Consider the following 19,387-nt stretch of genomic DNA (forward strand, 5'->3'; position numbering starts at 1 on the left):
CTTAGGTTAAGGGTGTGGATAAAGGCCAGAAAATTTGGTTATAATCAAAATCGAATTGATAAATCACCAAACTAGAAAAATAAACAAATGCTGAATTAAATACAAGTGCATAAATCAAGAACTATTCAAGAATAAAAACTAGTTTCTTCTCAAAATATGAATTTAACTATTCAAGCTCAAGCAATATAGAGCTAAATAATAATCAATATATTTTTATTTTTTTCAATTTTTTCTTTCTTTTTATAAGAACAATAAGAAATAATTCAGCAAAACAACCAGAAGAGCATAGTTAGTCAATTAACCAAAACAAATCTCGACAAAAAGGGAGTCAATAAAACGGGAAAAAGTCTCAACAAAAAAATGAGTTATGGGTTAACATTAATGGGTAAATCAAGAAACGGTGTGTTAGGCTCAACGGAGTTCACTAAGGTTTAATTAAAAAGTAGGCTTTTATGGGATAAGAGGGTTAAAACCTAAATGCCTTTATCATCTCAGTAATATCAAATCAACAGTGTGGTCTCGACATGTATGATCAAAGCAAGTTCTAAAATAACAAATCAAATTGACACACTCATAACCAATAATAAAATGAGCAAGAAAAATGTGTGCTCTAAAGGCTCAAAATCTCACAAAAATCATGGTTTTGATGTCAAACTTGCAAATCTCAAACTTCAAGATAAAACTTCAATTTAGAGAAACAACCTAAAATTTTTAATTCTTGAAAATAACTTATCATGCTTGATTCTCTCATGTCTTAAAGTTTAAATCAATCAATGCATAAATATCTACAAGTTAATCCAAAACACATCAACAAAAATCTCAAATCGATAAAACTTCATTCTAATGGAAGTATGAGAAAATTACTTAAATGAAAAACATAATTGAGGATTTTCTAATAATTATATAAATAACCTCCCACACTTAAGATATACATTTTCCTTAATGTACAAACAGATATAATCATAGTATAGCGAATATCATAAGAGAGGAGAAAACTGAAACTACCTTGAATATTGGATGAAATCGTTAGAATGGTGAAAAGCTTAAATGTAGGTAAATCTAAATGAAGTGCATAATTCTGAGAAAACTAAAAAGAAAATAAACACAAATAGTGAAGAAGATTAAAAGGCTACAACTCAATTAGAAACAACCATAAAAATAAAAATATAGTTTAAAAGATAATAAATGATAGAAGTTTAAGAAAATAAAAATAAAAAACTAAAAACAAAAACAAAAATAAAAAGAAACATAAAAAGAAAAAGAAAACTAAAAAGAAAACATATAAAATCAATGGTCCTCATCATCAGAGACGTTGGTGTCGTGTGTCACCGATGCTGAAGAGGATATATGGAGGTGCTGACAGATCTACTGCAACGTCGCGTCAATACTGTCGAACCTCTGAAAGCAATGCTGTTTAAAGCGAGTGAACCGCTTGAAGAGGTCCTCTAAGGTCGCAGTAGAAGAAACAAGATGGTAACTCAAATGTGGAGAATGAGGTGGATCCTTTTGATGGGAGGGGACATCATCAATGAAGTCTTTGGGCTCATCTTGAGGATCAGAATGAGCTAATCAGTACTGAAGAGGATCCACTCCAAGAAGTTGCTCAATCATTCTCATATGGCTCATGCTCGATAATCCCTGCGGGGACATCTGGCCGACTCGTGTAAGCGAAGAGGACTACTCCAGTGTGTCGAAAAGACCGAAGTGGTGTGCGAGTCGAGTCACATAAGGGACTAAATAGAAAAGACCCTTCTTGCTGCGCTCTTTCTGATGGCGAAAGGCGAGAGAAATAAAGTAAGCTAAATCAAAAATATGCCCCGTGGCCATGCTCCAAAGGAAATAAGCATTGGTGGTACCGACAACTCCGGTGCTGTCCCTCCTGCCGGTCAATGTGTGAGCCAATATGGCATGAATATATCTCAAGTCCAGAGGAAAAGAAGTCGCATTTGACCAACTCGGGTCATAAGGCATCGTGCTCGCTGTAAGATCTACCCAGCAAAGAGATGGAGAGTAGTGGATGTGCTGGTATAATTAGAGAAAGCTTTCGGCACTCATGAACTCAACAGTGTATAGTCCTAAGGCAACTCCAAACTCTAGGGCACTCATATGTCGTGTCGTACCACCAAGTCTGAAAGTGATGGTGCTCAACTCGTCATGGGTCATCATCACTTGTTGTAGAATAAAAGTAGAACATAACTCCAAAGTTAGCTCAATGTATGTGAGCTCGATGATGGAAAAGAACAGGTCCCACGGAGTTGTGGCAACGATGGCACACACGCTATCAGCTAATTGGACCTACTCCAAAGCGGCCCAATCAATACATCGGCCTAAGTCGAGTGGCCTCAGTCGAAGAAGCTGATACAAGTCCTCCTAGGGGCCTTGTGCAAAACGAAGATACGAATGGCGTGCCTTGGCAAAAGCGCCCGAGGAGAGGTTGCGCCTGGAGTCTTCGACTTTTTCGAAACGAGGACAGCGACCTTATACTTGCTGCGTGTGTTCATCATGGTGTGCCTGAAAATAAAAGAATTCAATATTAGAAAAACAATAAATAAAGCATCACCAAATGCACAAACAGAGGGCCGACAAATCAAAATCCAAGCAGTCAAAATAGAAATCTACTCCCAAAATAGTATGGACGGATACCTAATCATGCAAAAACCATATACTTAAGTTATTATGAATCAAACTATAAATAATAAAAACAATAAGGAAAGAATAATAAATAAAATAACTAAATTAGAAACTAAAAGACAAATAATGAAATAATTAGACTAATAAAAAATATATTAACCTAAACAGACTGTACCACATTAGAAAAAAAAGCAATAATAAGAGTAATAATATTATAAACAATAGAATGAAGGAAGCAGTCAGAAACAAAATCAAACTATAAAAACAAAAGTACTAAATGGAATAAATAATTTCAAAAAAAAGCAGAATAATAAAATAAAATAAAATAATAAAGAAATTAAAGAAATAATAAAATAATAAAGAATTAAAAATAGGGGAAATAAGGATGACCGACAATGAGGCGATGGCCAGAGGTTCTCGCGGCGGTCAGCGCGAAAGAGAGAGACATGGTGCAAAGGAGAGGAGAGGGGCAGAGGGGGTGGGGTTCATACATGGCTTGGTAAGGGGGAAAAGGAAACAGGGAGAAGGGCGTTAGGATGGGTGAGTTCGAAAAAGAAGGGGTAGGGGGTTGGTCGACGGGGGTGGTGAACAGTGCTTGGGCTGTCGAAGAGAAGGAAGGGAAGGTCGCGAGGGGAAGGGAATGGGGATGGAGAAAGGGGCATGGCTCGTCGAATGAAGGAAGGAGGATGAATCAGGTAGGGGAAAGAAAGGAGAGGAGAAATGGAGGGTGTAGGGACGATGGAGTGTGGGTCACACGACCATGTCCCCTGGTCGTGTGACGCACTTTTGATTACCCCATTTTGCACATGGCCTGAGACACGCACATGTGTCCAAGCCATGTGGGTCAAAAATTTTTCTTTTATATTTTTAAAACTAATTAGTTTTAAAAATAAAATGAAATAAAATTAAAAGAATTAGCAAGGTGTTAACACTCGGATTGCCTCCCCTGAAGCGCTTATTTATAGTCTAAGCTTGACTTGCCTTATATGCACATGGTTATGATGGTTCGCAGAGCCGAGGCTCCCCTTTTTCGTTATCAAACATTTTACCAAGATAAGGTTTAAGTCGAGTATTGTTTACCTTAAATGTGCCGAATCCAAAATGAGTTACCTCAACTGTACCGTAGGGGAAAACATTCAGTACCATAAATGGGTTTGATCCGTTTGCATCAAGCTCTAAAGGAGAGATTCGTGGGTTCGTTTTTTCCAGCAATACCTTGTCCCCAACCTTAAATTGATTCATCCTTTTCATATGCTCATCATGGCATCACTTTGGCTCTTCATCATGTTTTCTTGGTTTCTCCTTGACATGTGTCCGTTATTCATCTAGTTTATTGATTTATAACATTCGTTCTTCATGAGTCGTTCTGTTTCTGTCGCAATGACAGAAACATGCCTTCATTACATTTTTTCGAGGGGTTTCCTGCAAAGAAGGTTGAGCCACATGGTCACCAATATTAACAGAAGATTTAAAATCATCTCGATCACTAGATGTTCTCACAGAATCACGACTTAGATAGTAATCATTTCGTCACCTACACAAAATACAAGTTCACCCATACCAACATTAATTATAGTTCTAGCAGTTGCTAAAAAGGGTCACCCTAAAATTAAAGGTACCTTACTACCCTCATCCATCTCTAACACAACAAAGTCAACGAGAAACATGAATTTATCGATTTTAACAAGCACATCCTTAATAACACCCCTAGGATATCTAATGGTTCTATCTGCTAATTGAATACTCATCCTAGTTTGTTTGGGTTTCCCAAGACCTAGCTGTTTAAACATTTTATAGGGCGTGACATTAATACTAGCCCCTAAATCAGCCAAAACATTATCAATATTCAAACTACCAATTAAATAAGGAATAGTAAAACTCCATGGATCTCTCAGTTTGTTACGTTGTTTGTTTTGTAAGATGGCCGAGTAAATTGCATTGAGTTCCACAGTTGACGAATTGTCTAACTTCCATTTGTTCGCCAATAACTCCTTTAAAAATTTGACATAATTGGGCATATGCGAAAGAGCTTCAACAAACGATAAGTTAATATGTAATTTTTTTCAAGAGTTTAAGAAATTTACCAAATTGTTCGTTCGTGTGGTCTCTCTTCGTCGTGTTAGAATATGGAACTCGATGTTTATATTCTTTGGCAACCGACTTTTGCTAGATTACCTCAACCTTTTGATTATTTACCATAATTTCTTGCCTTGGTTCTGGTTCAGGTTCAACTAACCTTCCTTCATCTCGCACAGTAATTGCATGAAGCTGCTCCCTTGGGTTAGTTTCAGTATTGCTACGCAAACTACTTTGTGGTATTTCTGAAATTAACTTAGCAAGCTGACCTATTTGGCTGTCGAACCCTTGAATCGATGCTTGTTGATTTTTAAATGCTGCTTTAGTGTTTTAAAAATGTATTTCTAACACCGAGATAAACTTGGTCAACATCTCCTTAAGTTTGGCTTTGTCTCTAGCTAGTAAGGTTGTTAAAAGCCCGGAGGGGGTTGTGCTCTTTGATATCTTTGACCACCCCAAGAGAAATTGGGATGGTTCCTCCAACCTACATTATAATTATTAATATAAGGGTTATTTTGAGGCCTAGAATTATTACCCATATAATTAATTTGTTCGTTCTCTGTACTAGGAGCAAAGGGTAAGCATTCTGGATTATTCATTCCACCTCCATTTGTATCGCATTGCATCACCGGATGTACCTGCATAGAAATATATAAACCATCATTTTTTATTTAAAAGTTCTACCTGATTTGATAACATGATGACTGGATCTAAATTAAAAGACACTGGCTACTTTCATTGGCTTTGTCCTCATAACTTGCCACTGATAACAATTCAGTGTCATCTCTTCTATAAACTCATCAGCCACTTCGGGTGTTTTATTATTCAGAGTTCCACCAACTATTGTGTCGATCAACTATCTAGTTGATGGATTCAAACTATTGTAGAATGTTTGAACTTGTAGCCATAAGGTAACCCATGGTGAGGGCACCATCTCAATAAATCCTTGTATATCTCTCATGCATCATATAGAGTCTCTAAATTGATCTGTACAAAGGAGGAGATATCAATCATCAACTTGGCTATTTTAGCCGGTGGAAAGTACTTCAAAAGGAACTTCTCGGTCATTTGAGCCCATATAGTGACAGAACCTCGTGATCAAGAGTTTAACCATTGTTTAGCTTTGTTCCTTAATAAGAAAGGGAATAATTGTAGGCGAATGGCATCGTCAGTGGCACCATTAATTTTGAAAGTATCATAGATTTCCAGGAAATTAGCCAAATGAGTATTTGGATCTTTGTCTTGCAAACCATCGAATTGACTCTTTTGAGAGTAAGAACAACTGACTCTAGGTTGATTAATTGAAATATCTTTCTAATTAAAACCTCTATTGTCGCATTAACTTGATCTATGGATTCCCCTATTAGATTTGACTCTAATCCGGTAGATTTATGTCGTCCTTTTTCTAGGTTTGCATGCAACTCCACTCAATTATGCTAGATCTACTCTTAAATAGGGAATTTTGCTCCACTAAATTAAGCATATTAAACATAAATTAATATCCCAAAATATTAAAACAAGAAATAAGCATACATAATTGAGAACAAGAATCAAGTATTTATCGCGTAAAAATAGACATTAAATAAAATAACTCATCATAAGTTTCATCCTCCTTAGGTATCTAGGGAATTAGTTCATAATCTTGAATGAAAACATCTCAAATCCAGAATAACCATAAGACATAAAGAAACTCAATAAACCTTCGAAAGAAATTAAAAGGAGATCTTTGATCTTGATGGAGATCCGCTTCCGAGTTGATTTTGATGGTGTTCTTCGAGTGTTTTCTTTGATCTTCTCTGCTTTTTCCCTTATGTCTTCTTCTAATAGGTATTTATAGACTTTAGAATGCTCAAAAAACCTAAAAATTGAGTTTTTCCGTGTATTTGGAAAGTAGGGTATGAAATTGACACGGGCTGGCACATGGGCGTGTGTCCAACCTGTGTGGCTCACATGGGTGTGTGCCTAGCCTATGTGAAAATGCTCAGGCCGTGTGGCCCCTAAAAACAGCTCTATTTGTCTGATTTTTGCTCTTTTTTGCTCCTTTTGTTCCCAAATGCTCTCCTAAGTATAAAAACATGAAGTTAAAGGATTATGAGTATCAAATGTACTAATTTGCATAATTAATCCTCCAAAAACGCATTAAGAATGGGATTAAAATATGTTACTTTTATAGCTTATCAACATGTCATAATAACATCACATTCCACAATTCAACACATATGTACTTACCGAAATATCGCTTACTTCCGCTGTATATTTGCATCATTAACATATCATTATCATTGTTATTTGCATGTATATCATTCCCACAACACAACAAAATTCACAATAGTCATCACACATGTCTCATATCACAATATTGCATCATAATAATCAATACTCAATTATTCACATAATCACATAATTTGCCAAAAATAAAACAAGGTAAATAGAAAACTTACACTTAAAACTTAGGATAGGGGTTTAGGCTATTCCTAAGCTCCCAATTAACACTATGAATCATGTCTACTAGTAGCGATTTTAAACACTCACCGTTCACGATTTTACTTAGTCGCTGAAAGCTCAAATTAGCTTTTCCTTGCTTTTCGCTTTACTCGTAGAAGGTCCTAACGAATACAAAGCATCAACAAAAGTAAATCACACAACAACACAACAACATTCAGCCAAAGACTCACCTCAATCAACCAAAAACACAAGCCTAAACTAGATTCTCTTATAACTGAAACTTTGACATAACAAACTTTAAACTCAATTATCTCAATCTATACTTAATATTTTTGCCTAAAATTGATTCCATTCATCTAACTATTCACCTATTACTGATTCTCAACATTTAAACTACGCAAAACTTCCTGATTCATGGTATCGAAATTTTTTGACAAGTTATGACAATTTTCACAAAAAATCATCAAATCCTTATAAATCCTTAACGAAACTTTAAATTAAGTTTAGAATGTTTCTAATCTCATCAAAACTATTTGAAAAACACTTTGAAACCACATTTTTACCCAAAATCTCGAAATCCACCATTAGCGATCCAATTTTCGGCTTTTATTCAAAACTTACAATTTAATGGCTAAAAACTGAGTTTAAATGACTAGATAACATTAAAAACTAATGGGAAAATTAATGGTTACCTTTTGTGGAAGAAAAAAAAGCTTTTGGTTGGAAATCTGAAAAACCCAAAAGTTAACCAATGAAGAAATCTATGGTGTTTTGGGGTGTTTTTCTTGAGATTCTATGGAGATTTATGGCTTGGGTGATGATAGAAATCAAAGGAATTAAGGTTTGACAATTAAAATAGAATGGAGAAGCTTGGTAAAGCAAGGAACGACACAAATAGAACAATGGAAAAAACTATTGTGAAACTTGTAGGTGAAGGAAGATATTAGGTTGATTTTTAAAATTTTGGGTTATTTGCCCTTTTAGTACTCCTAGTTTTAACCCCCATTTCAAAACGGTCTTTAATACAAAATTGAGAGTCTTTCCAGTATTATTTTCAAAAATGGATTTGATTTTGTAAAAGCCATATACGAAAACATTTCCAGTTTACCATGTTACAAAATTTCCGAGCATGCTAGAGCTAAAATTCCTAAATTACCCTCGAAACTTCTAGGCCCAATTTTGAGGTGTGGCAATCTCTATAAATTGTCCTTCGTCTCTCTATAGAATTCATCTTATCTCTCAACCTAAACTCAGAACCCACCATATAAGCTACTTTTTTCCATACTTGCTTCCACTGACTACCGTGATTTCCATCGCTAGTCACTATGTCCTTACTAGTAAATACTTTGATTTCTTCATATATATTTTCACCTCTATTCCTCTTTCTCCTTTCCAAAATTCTCACTCCAACCTTCTTTGACATTTTTTGCTTCTAAAATTTTGATTACCATAAACAAAAATTGCATTGATTTTTCTCACTTTTAACTACATGCATAAGTTCCAAAATACCCAACCTCATTTGAAATTTACAAAAAATGGTTATGATCATTCAATACTACCTGGGAGAGGTTACCCTGGTTAGGTTAGCAATAGATCTCCTTCTTGAATCATCTTCCATTGATTTCTTTGAAATTTTCTCTTGCTTGCATTGAATGAGAATTCTTTTTTTTTTCTTATGGAAGAATTACTTCTATTTTGATTCCCTCTAATATTTTTTAAGTTATAAGACTGGAATTTTGGTTTGTTGTATTGTTGTGGTTGAGTTTAATGCTTGTTGATTTCATGGGTATTTGAGGAAATTTTGTTTGAGGTCCTATTCCTTATGGCGTTGAATAGGCGATTCTGATGGCAGAGTGCCAAGTGCTTGTTCAGGCCACATCCGTCATTGCCTGCAATAGGTTATTCCAATGAATAGAAACACGGTGAACCAAACATTTGAATTACTGTTGCTTTATGAATCAGGCCTAAATGAGTTGGCTATTCTTGCCAACCAAACACGCTGTTAATCTTTTGTGGACTTTTTCAACAACAAAATGATAAGCATCCTTGGTAACTCTCTTATGAAACAAAAGAATACCGAGATATTTTCCAAGATCATCGAATTCATCTGGTAAAAACTAATTACTAACTTTATGCGTCATGAGTATTCGACGAGAAGTAATTTGCGTTTTCCGAGCATTGACCAAAGAATAAAAAGAACTGCCTAATAACATAAAAAAGCACCTTCACTTTCTCCAACTCTACTTTACAAACAAGAATGATATCGTCAACCAAAAAAATAAGAAATATGAGGTTGTTTCTAGCAAGACAATAGGGGGCAACAAATTCTCATCAACAACTTTGTGAATACTGTGCCCCAATCTTTTCTTCAAAAAATCAAATTAGAAAATAGTGTTTTTAAACGCAGCAGAAATTTTAAAATTTTTTTCTTTAAAATTGAGCCGTGTGATATTTATAGATTTTTTTATATTGGATTTTAAACTTATTTTGACAACAATGAATTTTACTTTATGATTTTTGAATATTATTTTACAAAATTTTAAAGTATTTTTCATAAATATTTCTAAAAAACAATAAATTTTCAAGAATTTTAAATTATTTTAAATATAAAATATTTATTTTAATTTTATATAATAAAAATAAAATTGATTCGGTTTCTGATAACTACGATTTTTAAACCTACATTCCATAAACAGTCCAAACACCTCGGCTCAAATTGATTTTCAATTTCTCGGTTTTTCTTCTCAACTCTAGTGATAACTGTGGTAAAAATAAAATTAAAAATCTAAAATTAACAATTATATTATTTGCATAAAATGGATAATTAATTGTTGTCCTTAAAATAGGAATTATTGTTTCCATAAGAAAAGGACATAAGTCATGTATTCTTAAAATCTTAAATTTATTTGCAACCTATAATATTTGATGCACTATCAATCTATGAGTCATATGCACCATAACTTGTTTAACCAACAATGAGTAAAATATAAAAAAATTAAAATTTTAAATAAATTCTTAAAATTTATTTAAGTTTAATTAAAATTAATTTGATGGTGCAAAATTATCCCTTTTCAAAATTTAAGTGGGGTTTCAAAATTTACACGTTGCAATGTTAGAAATTGACAAACGCCATAACATAGATAACTAAGTAATATTTCCTTTTATCATAAGTTTTATAGTTTTGACAATTTTGAATTTAGTTATTGTAATTTTATTTTCATAATTATGTATTTTTCATATTTTAAAATTTAAATCTAATAATTAATACTTTTAAGTGACATTTTGAAAAAAATACTTATTTAATAGTTATGTAATTAAAATAACGTTATAGTGAAAATGAATTTAACATAATAGTTAGACTTGAATTTTGAAATTTATAAAACAAAAAATTAAATTCTTGAAAATAAAAGTATAAGGATTAAAATTTAAATTTTTAGAAAGTATAAGGAGTTACGACATACTTTAACCTTGCCTTTTTTGAACCCTAACTTTGTTTTACGGTATATATGTGACTTCTGTGTTTCGATTTTCATTTTCCCTAAAGCCAAACACTCTCCTTTTCCCTTTTCCCCATGGCCGTTCTTAGCCGTTGCTCCAGAGCTGTTACGGCTGCGACAACGCCGAATGCGGCCGCTGCAAAATTCTCTTACTTAATTCGAGCTCTCTCTCCTTTTTCTTCTTCTTCTTCTTCGACTTTCGATGCCGATAATGGCCTCAACAGTCGTATTAAACCAGCCGTTTTAGGAACTTTGAAGAGGGAACCGAAGGATAGAAATGTCCAGTGGGTATTTTTAGGGTGTCCTGGCGTTGGTAAAGGGACGTATGCTTCACGGTTGTCGGATCTTCTCGGTATTCCTCACATCGCCACCGGTGATCTTGTCCGGGATGAGCTCACTTCCTCTGGTCCCCTTTCTTCTCAGGTCCAATCTTTTCTGTTAGGTTTTTTTTTTATTTTATATTTTTTACAAAATGTTGAAATTTAATGAATGCATGTTGAGAAGAGGACATGATCCAGCAATTAGTTTAAATAGTTTGATCTACTGCTGTTTAGATAACTCAAGGTTCAGTCTTGTAATTCTTTTATTATTTAAAGTGGGATAATGTTTTTGAATGATTAAAGTTAAAAGTTTTGATTTGCAGATAAGTGAATGAATAAATTTCTCATTTGGATCATTAAGGTCGAGTATATTTTCCATTTTAACTCAATCAGGTTCATTTGATGAACAATTTGTATTTTGTTTTAATACATCTGATTTTTAATTTTTATGTTAAAGTATATCTGTAATTCCTTTAGAACTAAGTAACCTAGTCCATGGAGTTTGATGGCTGCCGAAAAAAAAAAAAAAGAGTAAGTAAAATTGATATCAATCTGAATGCTAACGTGGAGTCCAGGAAAAATCTAACAATACAATAGAACTATTAAGAACATATGTCTGGTCGGATTCGTGAAGTTCACATCAGCATTTTAGACTGTTCCCCATTACCATTGTTGCCAGTTTTGTGGTACTTTTAGAATTAAGTAATTTAGTCCATAGAGTATGATAGCTGCAAAAAAAAAAAAGAGAGTAAAATTAATAACATTATTGATGGAAACCCATTTAAATCTGGTCTGGACTCTTGAAACCTGACAGTGCAAACCTATAAATAGATCTAACTATTAAGAACATGTGTTTTGTCAGATTGCTGGAGTTCACGTCTACTTTTTAGATGGTTTTTCATTACCATCGATATGAGTTTTATTTGTTTGCACTAATATAATATATACAAGAAATAAACTACTCAAATAGAGACCAAAAGCAAGTAGTAAAATCAATAAACAAATGGATCTATGATAAATATATAAAGGAAGTGGCGGAGAATGTTATTGAGTTAGAACCTGTAATGTTGTGTTGGATTTTAGCTCTATCTGGTTTGTGTTTTCCCTGGAATTTGAAGGTCATGATATTTTTGTGGTTTGAGGAAAGAACTTGAAGTTGAATATTATCATTTTTTTCCCACTCAAATTTACTTCTTCTTTTTACTATTATACTTGGCAGCTAAAGGAGATTGTTAACCAGGGAAAATTAGTTTCAGATGAAATTATAATAGATTTACTTTCCAAACGTCTTGAAGCAGGAGAAGCTAAGGGTGAATCGGGGTTCATTCTTGATGGTTTTCCTCGGACAGTAAGACAGGCGGTAAGTGCTTCATTTGAGAATTTTCTGTAATATTTTGCTTCCAGCCCAAGGATTAATTTGACTTCGCTTACAGGGAAATACTAGTGCTAGTCAAAGTAGTGGTAAAAGAATTGGTAGGAAAATATATGCTTTGGATACTGAATTTATCCCTTTGTATTGCTATTTCTAAGGCGCTAGCTAGAAGCATGTATAAGTCCCAGTCATTGCTTTTGCTTCTAAAAGCTTTTGATAGCTTCTTACTAATATACTCGTGTAAGACCCGATCATTCATGTATTTGTGTATGTTTTTTTTCATGTATGTTTTTTAATAGGCTAATGATTGTTGTTTTGTAGATTTTGACATTTTTGAGTGTTCATGTTGTGTTTTTCTGTTTCTTTTCCGTGTCATGTTTTGTACTGTATTAGTTATCTTTTCTGTGTTGTGTAACCTATGTTGTTCAGTATTTCCAGGTTATGAGTATGCAACTAGATTGCAAGTTCTACCTATGTTCTCAATGATTAATAGATTTGCCACTGATGACTGTAAGCTGGATGGTCAAGCATTTTTTTCTTTTTTTGTTTTGGTATACACTCTTAAAAATGGCATTTTATCACAAAATGCAACTTAAGAAAACTGTGTTGATTTCATGTGGTCAAAGTTGCTATATTGTTAGCAAATTTGGTTTCATCAAATTGAAAGCTTAATTTTTTGTACAAAATGAAATTGCATCATAGTTATTCTCAGTTTCGCTGCAGGCAATTCACTTATATATGTAGGTTTTTTAGACTACCTTCTATAAATAAGAACAAAAGAGAACTGTAGTGGCAGCTGCCATAGAATCCATTGCAGTAGCATAGCAGATATATTTTACTTTTCAATGGAAAGCTGCTCATTTTGTACTTCCGTGTAAGCATAATGGTTTCACTGTTGAATATGTTTATAAAGTAAAATATCTCCATATAATTGTGTGCCAATTACTATTAAGTCCCTAACCATTCAGTCTACTATTTCATAATGTTTATTTCCTAGGAAATATTAGAGGGGGTGACAGACATTGACTTAGTGATTAACCTGAAGCTTCGGGAAGAAGCATTGCTTGCAAAATGTCTTGGAAGAAGGATCTGTAGTGAGTGTGGAGGGAACTATAATGTGGCTTGTATCGATATCAAGGCAGAGAATGGGAAGCCTGGGATGTATATGGCTCCACTTCCTCCCCCTCCTCAATGTGCATCCAAGCTTATTACTCGAGCAGATGATACTGAAGAAGTTGTTAAGCAACGGCTCCGCATATACCAGGCGATGGTATTTTCCTCAATCCTGTATTTTTCTAAATTGCATTCCTAGAATTTAGTTAGCTATCAATGGGAATTTTCGGGTATAAAACTGTATGCTTCAAAATTACTATATGTAATCTAGCCCCCAGAAAATGGCATCTTCTGTTCCTACTGATGTTTGATGCACCTGCCTTTTGGTTCAAAACCCTGTGATCCTGTTGTAATTACAGGGGAAAATGTCTGATGCATTACAAATTTTGTTTTCATACAGACTCTACCTGTAGAGGATTTCTACCGCAGTCGTGGGAAGCTGTTAGAATTTGATCTTCCTGGAGGAGTCCGGGAATCATGGCCAAAGTTACTCCATGCTTTGAATCTTGAAGATGAAGAGGACAAACAGTCTGCAGCTGCATGATGTCTTGCATGGTTGTATCATTTGAAGTATTTACAGGTAAATTCGGTCATTCTTTGCATGCACAACCTATGTATGCATATTTATTTCATAAAAACCCAAAAAGGAAGAGAGAAACACTGAATATGCTAATAAAGCTAGATATGTCTAAAGCCATAAACTACTAAACGAGGTAGTTTTGTACTTGTGTTCTAGACAATTTTGACATTGGTTAAGTTATTGTTTGGGAGATGGGAGGACATTGACCATTATAGACATATGTTATTTCATTTCTTTGAAGAATCATACTTGAAGTATTGACTATTATCGACGTTCAGTTTTTACAATCATTTTAACTGGTTCGATCGATTCAATTAAAAATTCATAAAATATATTAAAAAAATAGAGAAAGAAGGTTCAACCGACTCTTCAATCAATTTTAGGCCAGTTCAACCAGTTATATCGGTTTACGAGTCAATTGGTCCAACTTTTGTACTGGGCCAATATCTTGACTAATTTTTAATTCAACTAGTCTAATTAATTGATCCGATTCGATTCCAAAAACATCACTACTTGTTGAATCAACTTTAGCTTATAAACAATGATCAGTTCGCAGACTTTTAAAGTGATCTATGGTTAAATTGACTAGAGATGCTTTGAAAAGTTTCTCATTTTGGGTTAGTTTGATTTAGGAAATTTGGGGGTTTTTTTTCATTTTATTCTTTTTATGAAGAATAATTTTTTAATTATAAATTTAAAAATAATAGAGGGATCGTAATTATATTTTATTTAAAAAATATATGTCTAAATAGCAATCATTCGCCATTTGATTAAAAAAATTTGATATATTTTTTATTGAAAATTTATTTTAAATTGAATTGAATTGAATTGGTGTAAGTGATTATATGTTTACCTAAAATGAATTGAGGATAGCTATACCTCACAAACGCGGCCTAGATGTTATGGCTAGATTGAGAAGACAACATTAGCCATCGAAATGATTAAGCTAACTTACGTTACTTTTAAATATCTTAAATAAACTCATTTTAGAGAAAAACTGTAGTACTTTTGAGTTAGTAAAAAAAATTCATGAGTTAGTAAAAAAAAATCATTTATTAAGTCAACTGTACTTAAGATTCATTTTATTGTTGACAGTTTTGTTTTAGAAAAATCATTTATACATCGCTTTACTTTGCAAAAACTTGATGTTAACTAAAGCAGCGGAAAAACTATTGTTCATGTCATTTTGGAAACCTAGTCACCTTATCGATTTATTTTTTTCAGAAAACGGCTTCTTTGCAATACAACAGAAATTAAGGATTAATGTCAAATTTTACTTGAGCCATATCATGCGTTTTCTGGTTTTATGCTTGAGAAATCCAAGCATGCAGAACTCTCCAAATGAAAAGTTACCAAGCCACAAATTAGAAATAATTGAAAATTACAAACCCAAAACAAATAGAGACTTAATAATACTTATTAAAAATAGTCCAAGGTCCGAGGTGATTCTCTGAATGCCGGGTTCGATCCTAGTTTCGAGGTTTACTTGAAAAGTTAAACACTATGAGGGGTGAGCTTATGAAAGCTCAGTGTGAGTTGAACAGTTACTTAAACAGACATAAATATCAAATACAATGAAACATATTAGCATTAATAGTAGAACACAGAATCATCATTGGGATTTCATATCATTATATAGTTATTATCAAATCGATGTCAAACGGTGTATGAGCATGGGTCATCATTCCTTCAAGTAACAATCACTAATTTCGATACAATTAAATACAACATAATACAATACATAGCATAAATCAATAACATTCCAGTATGTCGTGAGCATGATGCAATGCGAAAAGGTTCCTACCTAAACCATCTACTACACATGACGAGTTCTCCTGAACCAGTCTATCAAACTCTAACGTATGTGAGCAAAGCTCGATGCGGTAGAAACCACTGTATAACATAAATGCAGAAAATCTGTCAGATAACATATAATGCGATAAAATTGCCAATCCCCTCACTCCAGGTGTAGTGCACTAACTATGTATAAATATGGACTTAATATGTTACCATTACTCCACGAAATCCCTCCGTCAACCACAAATAACCCACGCAAATGCAGATGCAATATGTCACACAATCTCATACTTTCACATTTTATTAACATTTTCAATATATTCCCTCAATTATCAAAAACTTTCAGTGAATGGAAATAATATTCCAACTTTCAATTTACCAATAAAATGCTATCATTCAACAAATCACAATTTCATGTTCATTTATAATTTTTCTTTGTGTGCATGTATAACAATCTTTCAAACATATCATAACAAATCACTAGTATATATCATGCATAAGCCTTATTTCATTCATAATCATGTCATACATACAACCCAAACATATATCAAACTAACCACTTGTTCATGACAATGTCAATGAATCAATCATTTAGTCAAACCAGCAACAATGCTACCAGGCAAAATAGTTAGGACTTGTAACGGACTTGATTCAACCACTTACAAATTTAATTACTTAACTATTAAGACAAGCCCAATCAGCAAGCCAAATCATCTATTGAATCATAATAAATATAATTACTATTTAGGTTTTTATAGTTTAGGTCACACACCTTATTTAAGCTTTTTTGTAGTACAATAGCGAATCTTGCGATTTCTTTAATAAATTTAAAAAAAACCTAAATTAAATTAAAAAAAAGAAATCAATATATAACTCAATTAATTCACCTCTTAAACAGAATCTAAACACCCACTTATGGGTTCAATCCAATTGTCACATTATTTTTCGAATCCAAACTAGTTAGATTTCTTACACTGTTTTATTGTGAATCGTACGCAGGAACGTCTTTCAATTTTATTGTTGATTTGGAGCGTCTACGTCAGCACCTAATACATTTAAATACTAGAAAATGAGTAGCTAATATTGAGTAAAATCCTTCATTTAATCAATCCGAACCTTTTCCCAAAATCTATGTTGAAACAACTAACTAGTTTATGATTACCCACACTTACGTTTCTCGAATTGTCAGATTCGATTTGCCAATTGGTCAAGAATGATTTTTCCTAATTAAAACAAGTTTCAAGGCTTATTATGAGGGTTTCAAGAACCTAAAATCATGGTTGAAAAAGATGGGAAATTAAAAACAACCCCTTTCTTGCCCATAAGTACACGCACCACCACCCGTAGTGGCCAAATTTGGGCTGATTTAAAACCGCTTTTGAAATCAATTAAAAATATGTAAAAGAAACCCATTAAATATTTAAAAATCCCCCAAATTCAAGATCTGGAAATTTAGGTTTTCAACTTGCAATATTCATCAAGAAATTGAAAGAAAATAAGAACTTACATAAGCTAGGTGAAAGGGCAGCAATGATGTTCTTTTAGGGCATCAATGGAGACCGATCTTGAGTGCTAAATTTTAGATTTAAGGCTGGAAATTTTATGATAAAATGGTAACAAGAAGAGAAAAATAATGGTGCAAGAACCCATTGCAAAAAGAAGAGAAATTGATGGTAAATCTTGGTGGACGACGATACACAAGGGAAGAAAGAAAGAAAATTGAAGAGAAAATAGGAGAGGAAGAGGGTGAACGGCTAGGGTAGGGAAAAATATGATTAAAGGCTGATCAAACTTATTTAAAATAATATTTATACCTAGGTTTACAAGGGTATGGACGACACATACATATAAAAAAACTAGGGATTTTGCAAAATTTAATTATTTTGCAAGCGAAAATATTCGAACTTCGTACCTTAATCTAATTTCCATGCTTTCTCATATTTCTTTTAACCACTGGGCATGTCACATACTAGGGTTTGGTGTAAAATTAGTAAAGTAATAAAAAAATGGTGCGAGAGAAAGGGTTTCAACTTGGATTTTAAGGAACATTTCACTAATACTTATCCAACAAAGCAATACCTCATTTATTTCTTAAGAACGCATAGTTAATATCAACTGTTAGGGATCGTCCCGATTAAGCAACAAACAAGTAAAAATAGCGGAAGAAATTGAGAAGATGAACACACAAATTTAACGTGGAAAAACCCCTCCAAAGAGGATAAAAAACCACGGGCAAAGATAATTTTACTATAATGGCAAAAGAATGAAGAGTACAAAAGATGGAGATAAAACTAAACCCCGAAAACCTGAAAAACAAAGAACCCTCAAAACGTAAACACAAAATTCTCTGAATGTGTTATTAGTTCTAATCTAATGGGTGTATTTTCTAAGGTTGTACAAGAGCCTATTTATAGGCTAAATTCATATGTCAAATAATAATAAAATAATCTAAACTAATCAGTGTTTGACTGAAATAAATAAACAGAGTTTAACTAAAAGATTAATTTTCAAATTTGACTGAAAATAGGAGTCATACTTAACAAATCTCCACCTTGACTCATATTTCTACAACGCCATCTTTGCCAAAGCCCGCCACGAGCCTATCTTGAATTATGCAGGGAATTAACTGAGTCAAATCTGTGCTTAGAAACTGGAAGACTTCTAGCCTTCGACTTGTACACTGCCAAATCAAAACTAACCCGGTCGATTTTCACGAACACGATTCTAACTTTTCAAAACCTGCATCCAAAAGAGAACCTCTCTTGAACGAAACGATCATACATTTTTCCCTCCTATGACCAAGTTGCCTCCGCTCCAAATGAGTTGACTTCGACTCTGTAATGGATGAGGGACATCCGATTTCACCGGTCACTGTAGAACCTTCCAGAATATAAAGACTGTCAATTCTTTTACCTTTTAACAAAACGAGAGCTCCACGAGATACTTTAATGCTGCTTGACTTGATGTTGATTCTTCATCCTTTCAAGTCTAAAATACTCAAAGAGATGAGATTCTTTCGTAAATTAGGTACATACCTGACATCTGAGAGTGTCCTAATTGTCCTATCGTGTATCCTAATTTTAACAGTACCAATACCAATTACCTTACTAGATGAATCCTTTCTAATGCGCACAACTCTACCTTAAACCGAACTATATGTAGAGAACCATTCTCTATTGGGACACATATGGAAAGAACATCCCGAATCTAGGATCCACTCGGACGTGAGCTTGGAGTTATCGCTCGTTGACACTAACAAGAAATCATCGCCGCTTTTATCGGCCAAATTAGCATCAGCTACATCTTCCTCGTTACTCTCAGCAGCTCTTTTATTTCGTAGTTTATAACAATCAACTTTGACGTGACCTAACTTTTTACAATAGCGACACCTTTTGTCTCGTTTCTTTGATACTACCAAAACGGAAGCTTGCCTATCTGCCTTGCTATCCAAATGAAGCTCATTGTCGAGTTTGTCTCTACTCAACAAATGACCCTTCACATCTTCTAATGAGATTTTGTCTCTGCCATAAATCAGGGTCTCCCTGAAAGACTTGTA

At 33.7% G+C, this 19,387-nt stretch overlaps 1 protein-coding gene and 1 non-coding gene across 2 annotated transcripts; both read left to right on the forward strand.

The window, feature by feature from the left end:
• Nucleotides 1–5,620: 5,620 nt before the first annotated feature.
• Nucleotides 5,621–5,727, forward strand: LOC128034279 (small nucleolar RNA R71). Its single transcript, XR_008190409.1, has one exon. It is a non-coding gene; the product is annotated as a small nucleolar RNA R71 (small nucleolar RNA).
• A 4,947-nt stretch (nt 5,728–10,674) lies between these two features.
• On the forward strand, nt 10,675–14,301 carry LOC105777552 (probable adenylate kinase 1, chloroplastic). The gene is made up of 4 exons (XM_012600897.2): nt 10,675–11,072; nt 12,189–12,329; nt 13,339–13,611; nt 13,855–14,301. The coding sequence occupies exons 1-4, from the start codon at nt 10,725–10,727 to the stop codon at nt 13,996–13,998; spliced, it is 906 nt and encodes a 301-aa protein (XP_012456351.2). The 5' UTR covers nt 10,675–10,724; the 3' UTR covers nt 13,999–14,301.
• Nucleotides 14,302–19,387: the final 5,086 nt, after the last annotated feature.

This window comes from Gossypium raimondii, chromosome 10, assembly GCF_025698545.1.
Source record: "Gossypium raimondii isolate GPD5lz chromosome 10, ASM2569854v1, whole genome shotgun sequence".
NCBI classification, from domain to species: Eukaryota; Viridiplantae; Streptophyta; class Magnoliopsida; order Malvales; family Malvaceae; genus Gossypium; species Gossypium raimondii.

What these genes read in the sequence shown, in the direction of transcription:
- LOC105777552 (XM_012600897.2), top strand. Translation starts at nt 10,725, where the DNA reads ATGGCCGTTCTTAGCCGTTGCTCCAGAGCTGTTACGGCTGCGACAACG. An exon ending in CTGGTCCCCTTTCTTCTCAG is followed by an intron (nt 11,073 to 12,188) that starts GTCCAATCTTTT and finishes TATACTTGGCAG; the next exon opens with CTAAAGGAGATTGTTAACCA. An exon ending in TCCGCATATACCAGGCGATG is followed by an intron (nt 13,612 to 13,854) that starts GTATTTTCCTCA and finishes GTTTTCATACAG; the next exon opens with ACTCTACCTGTAGAGGATTT.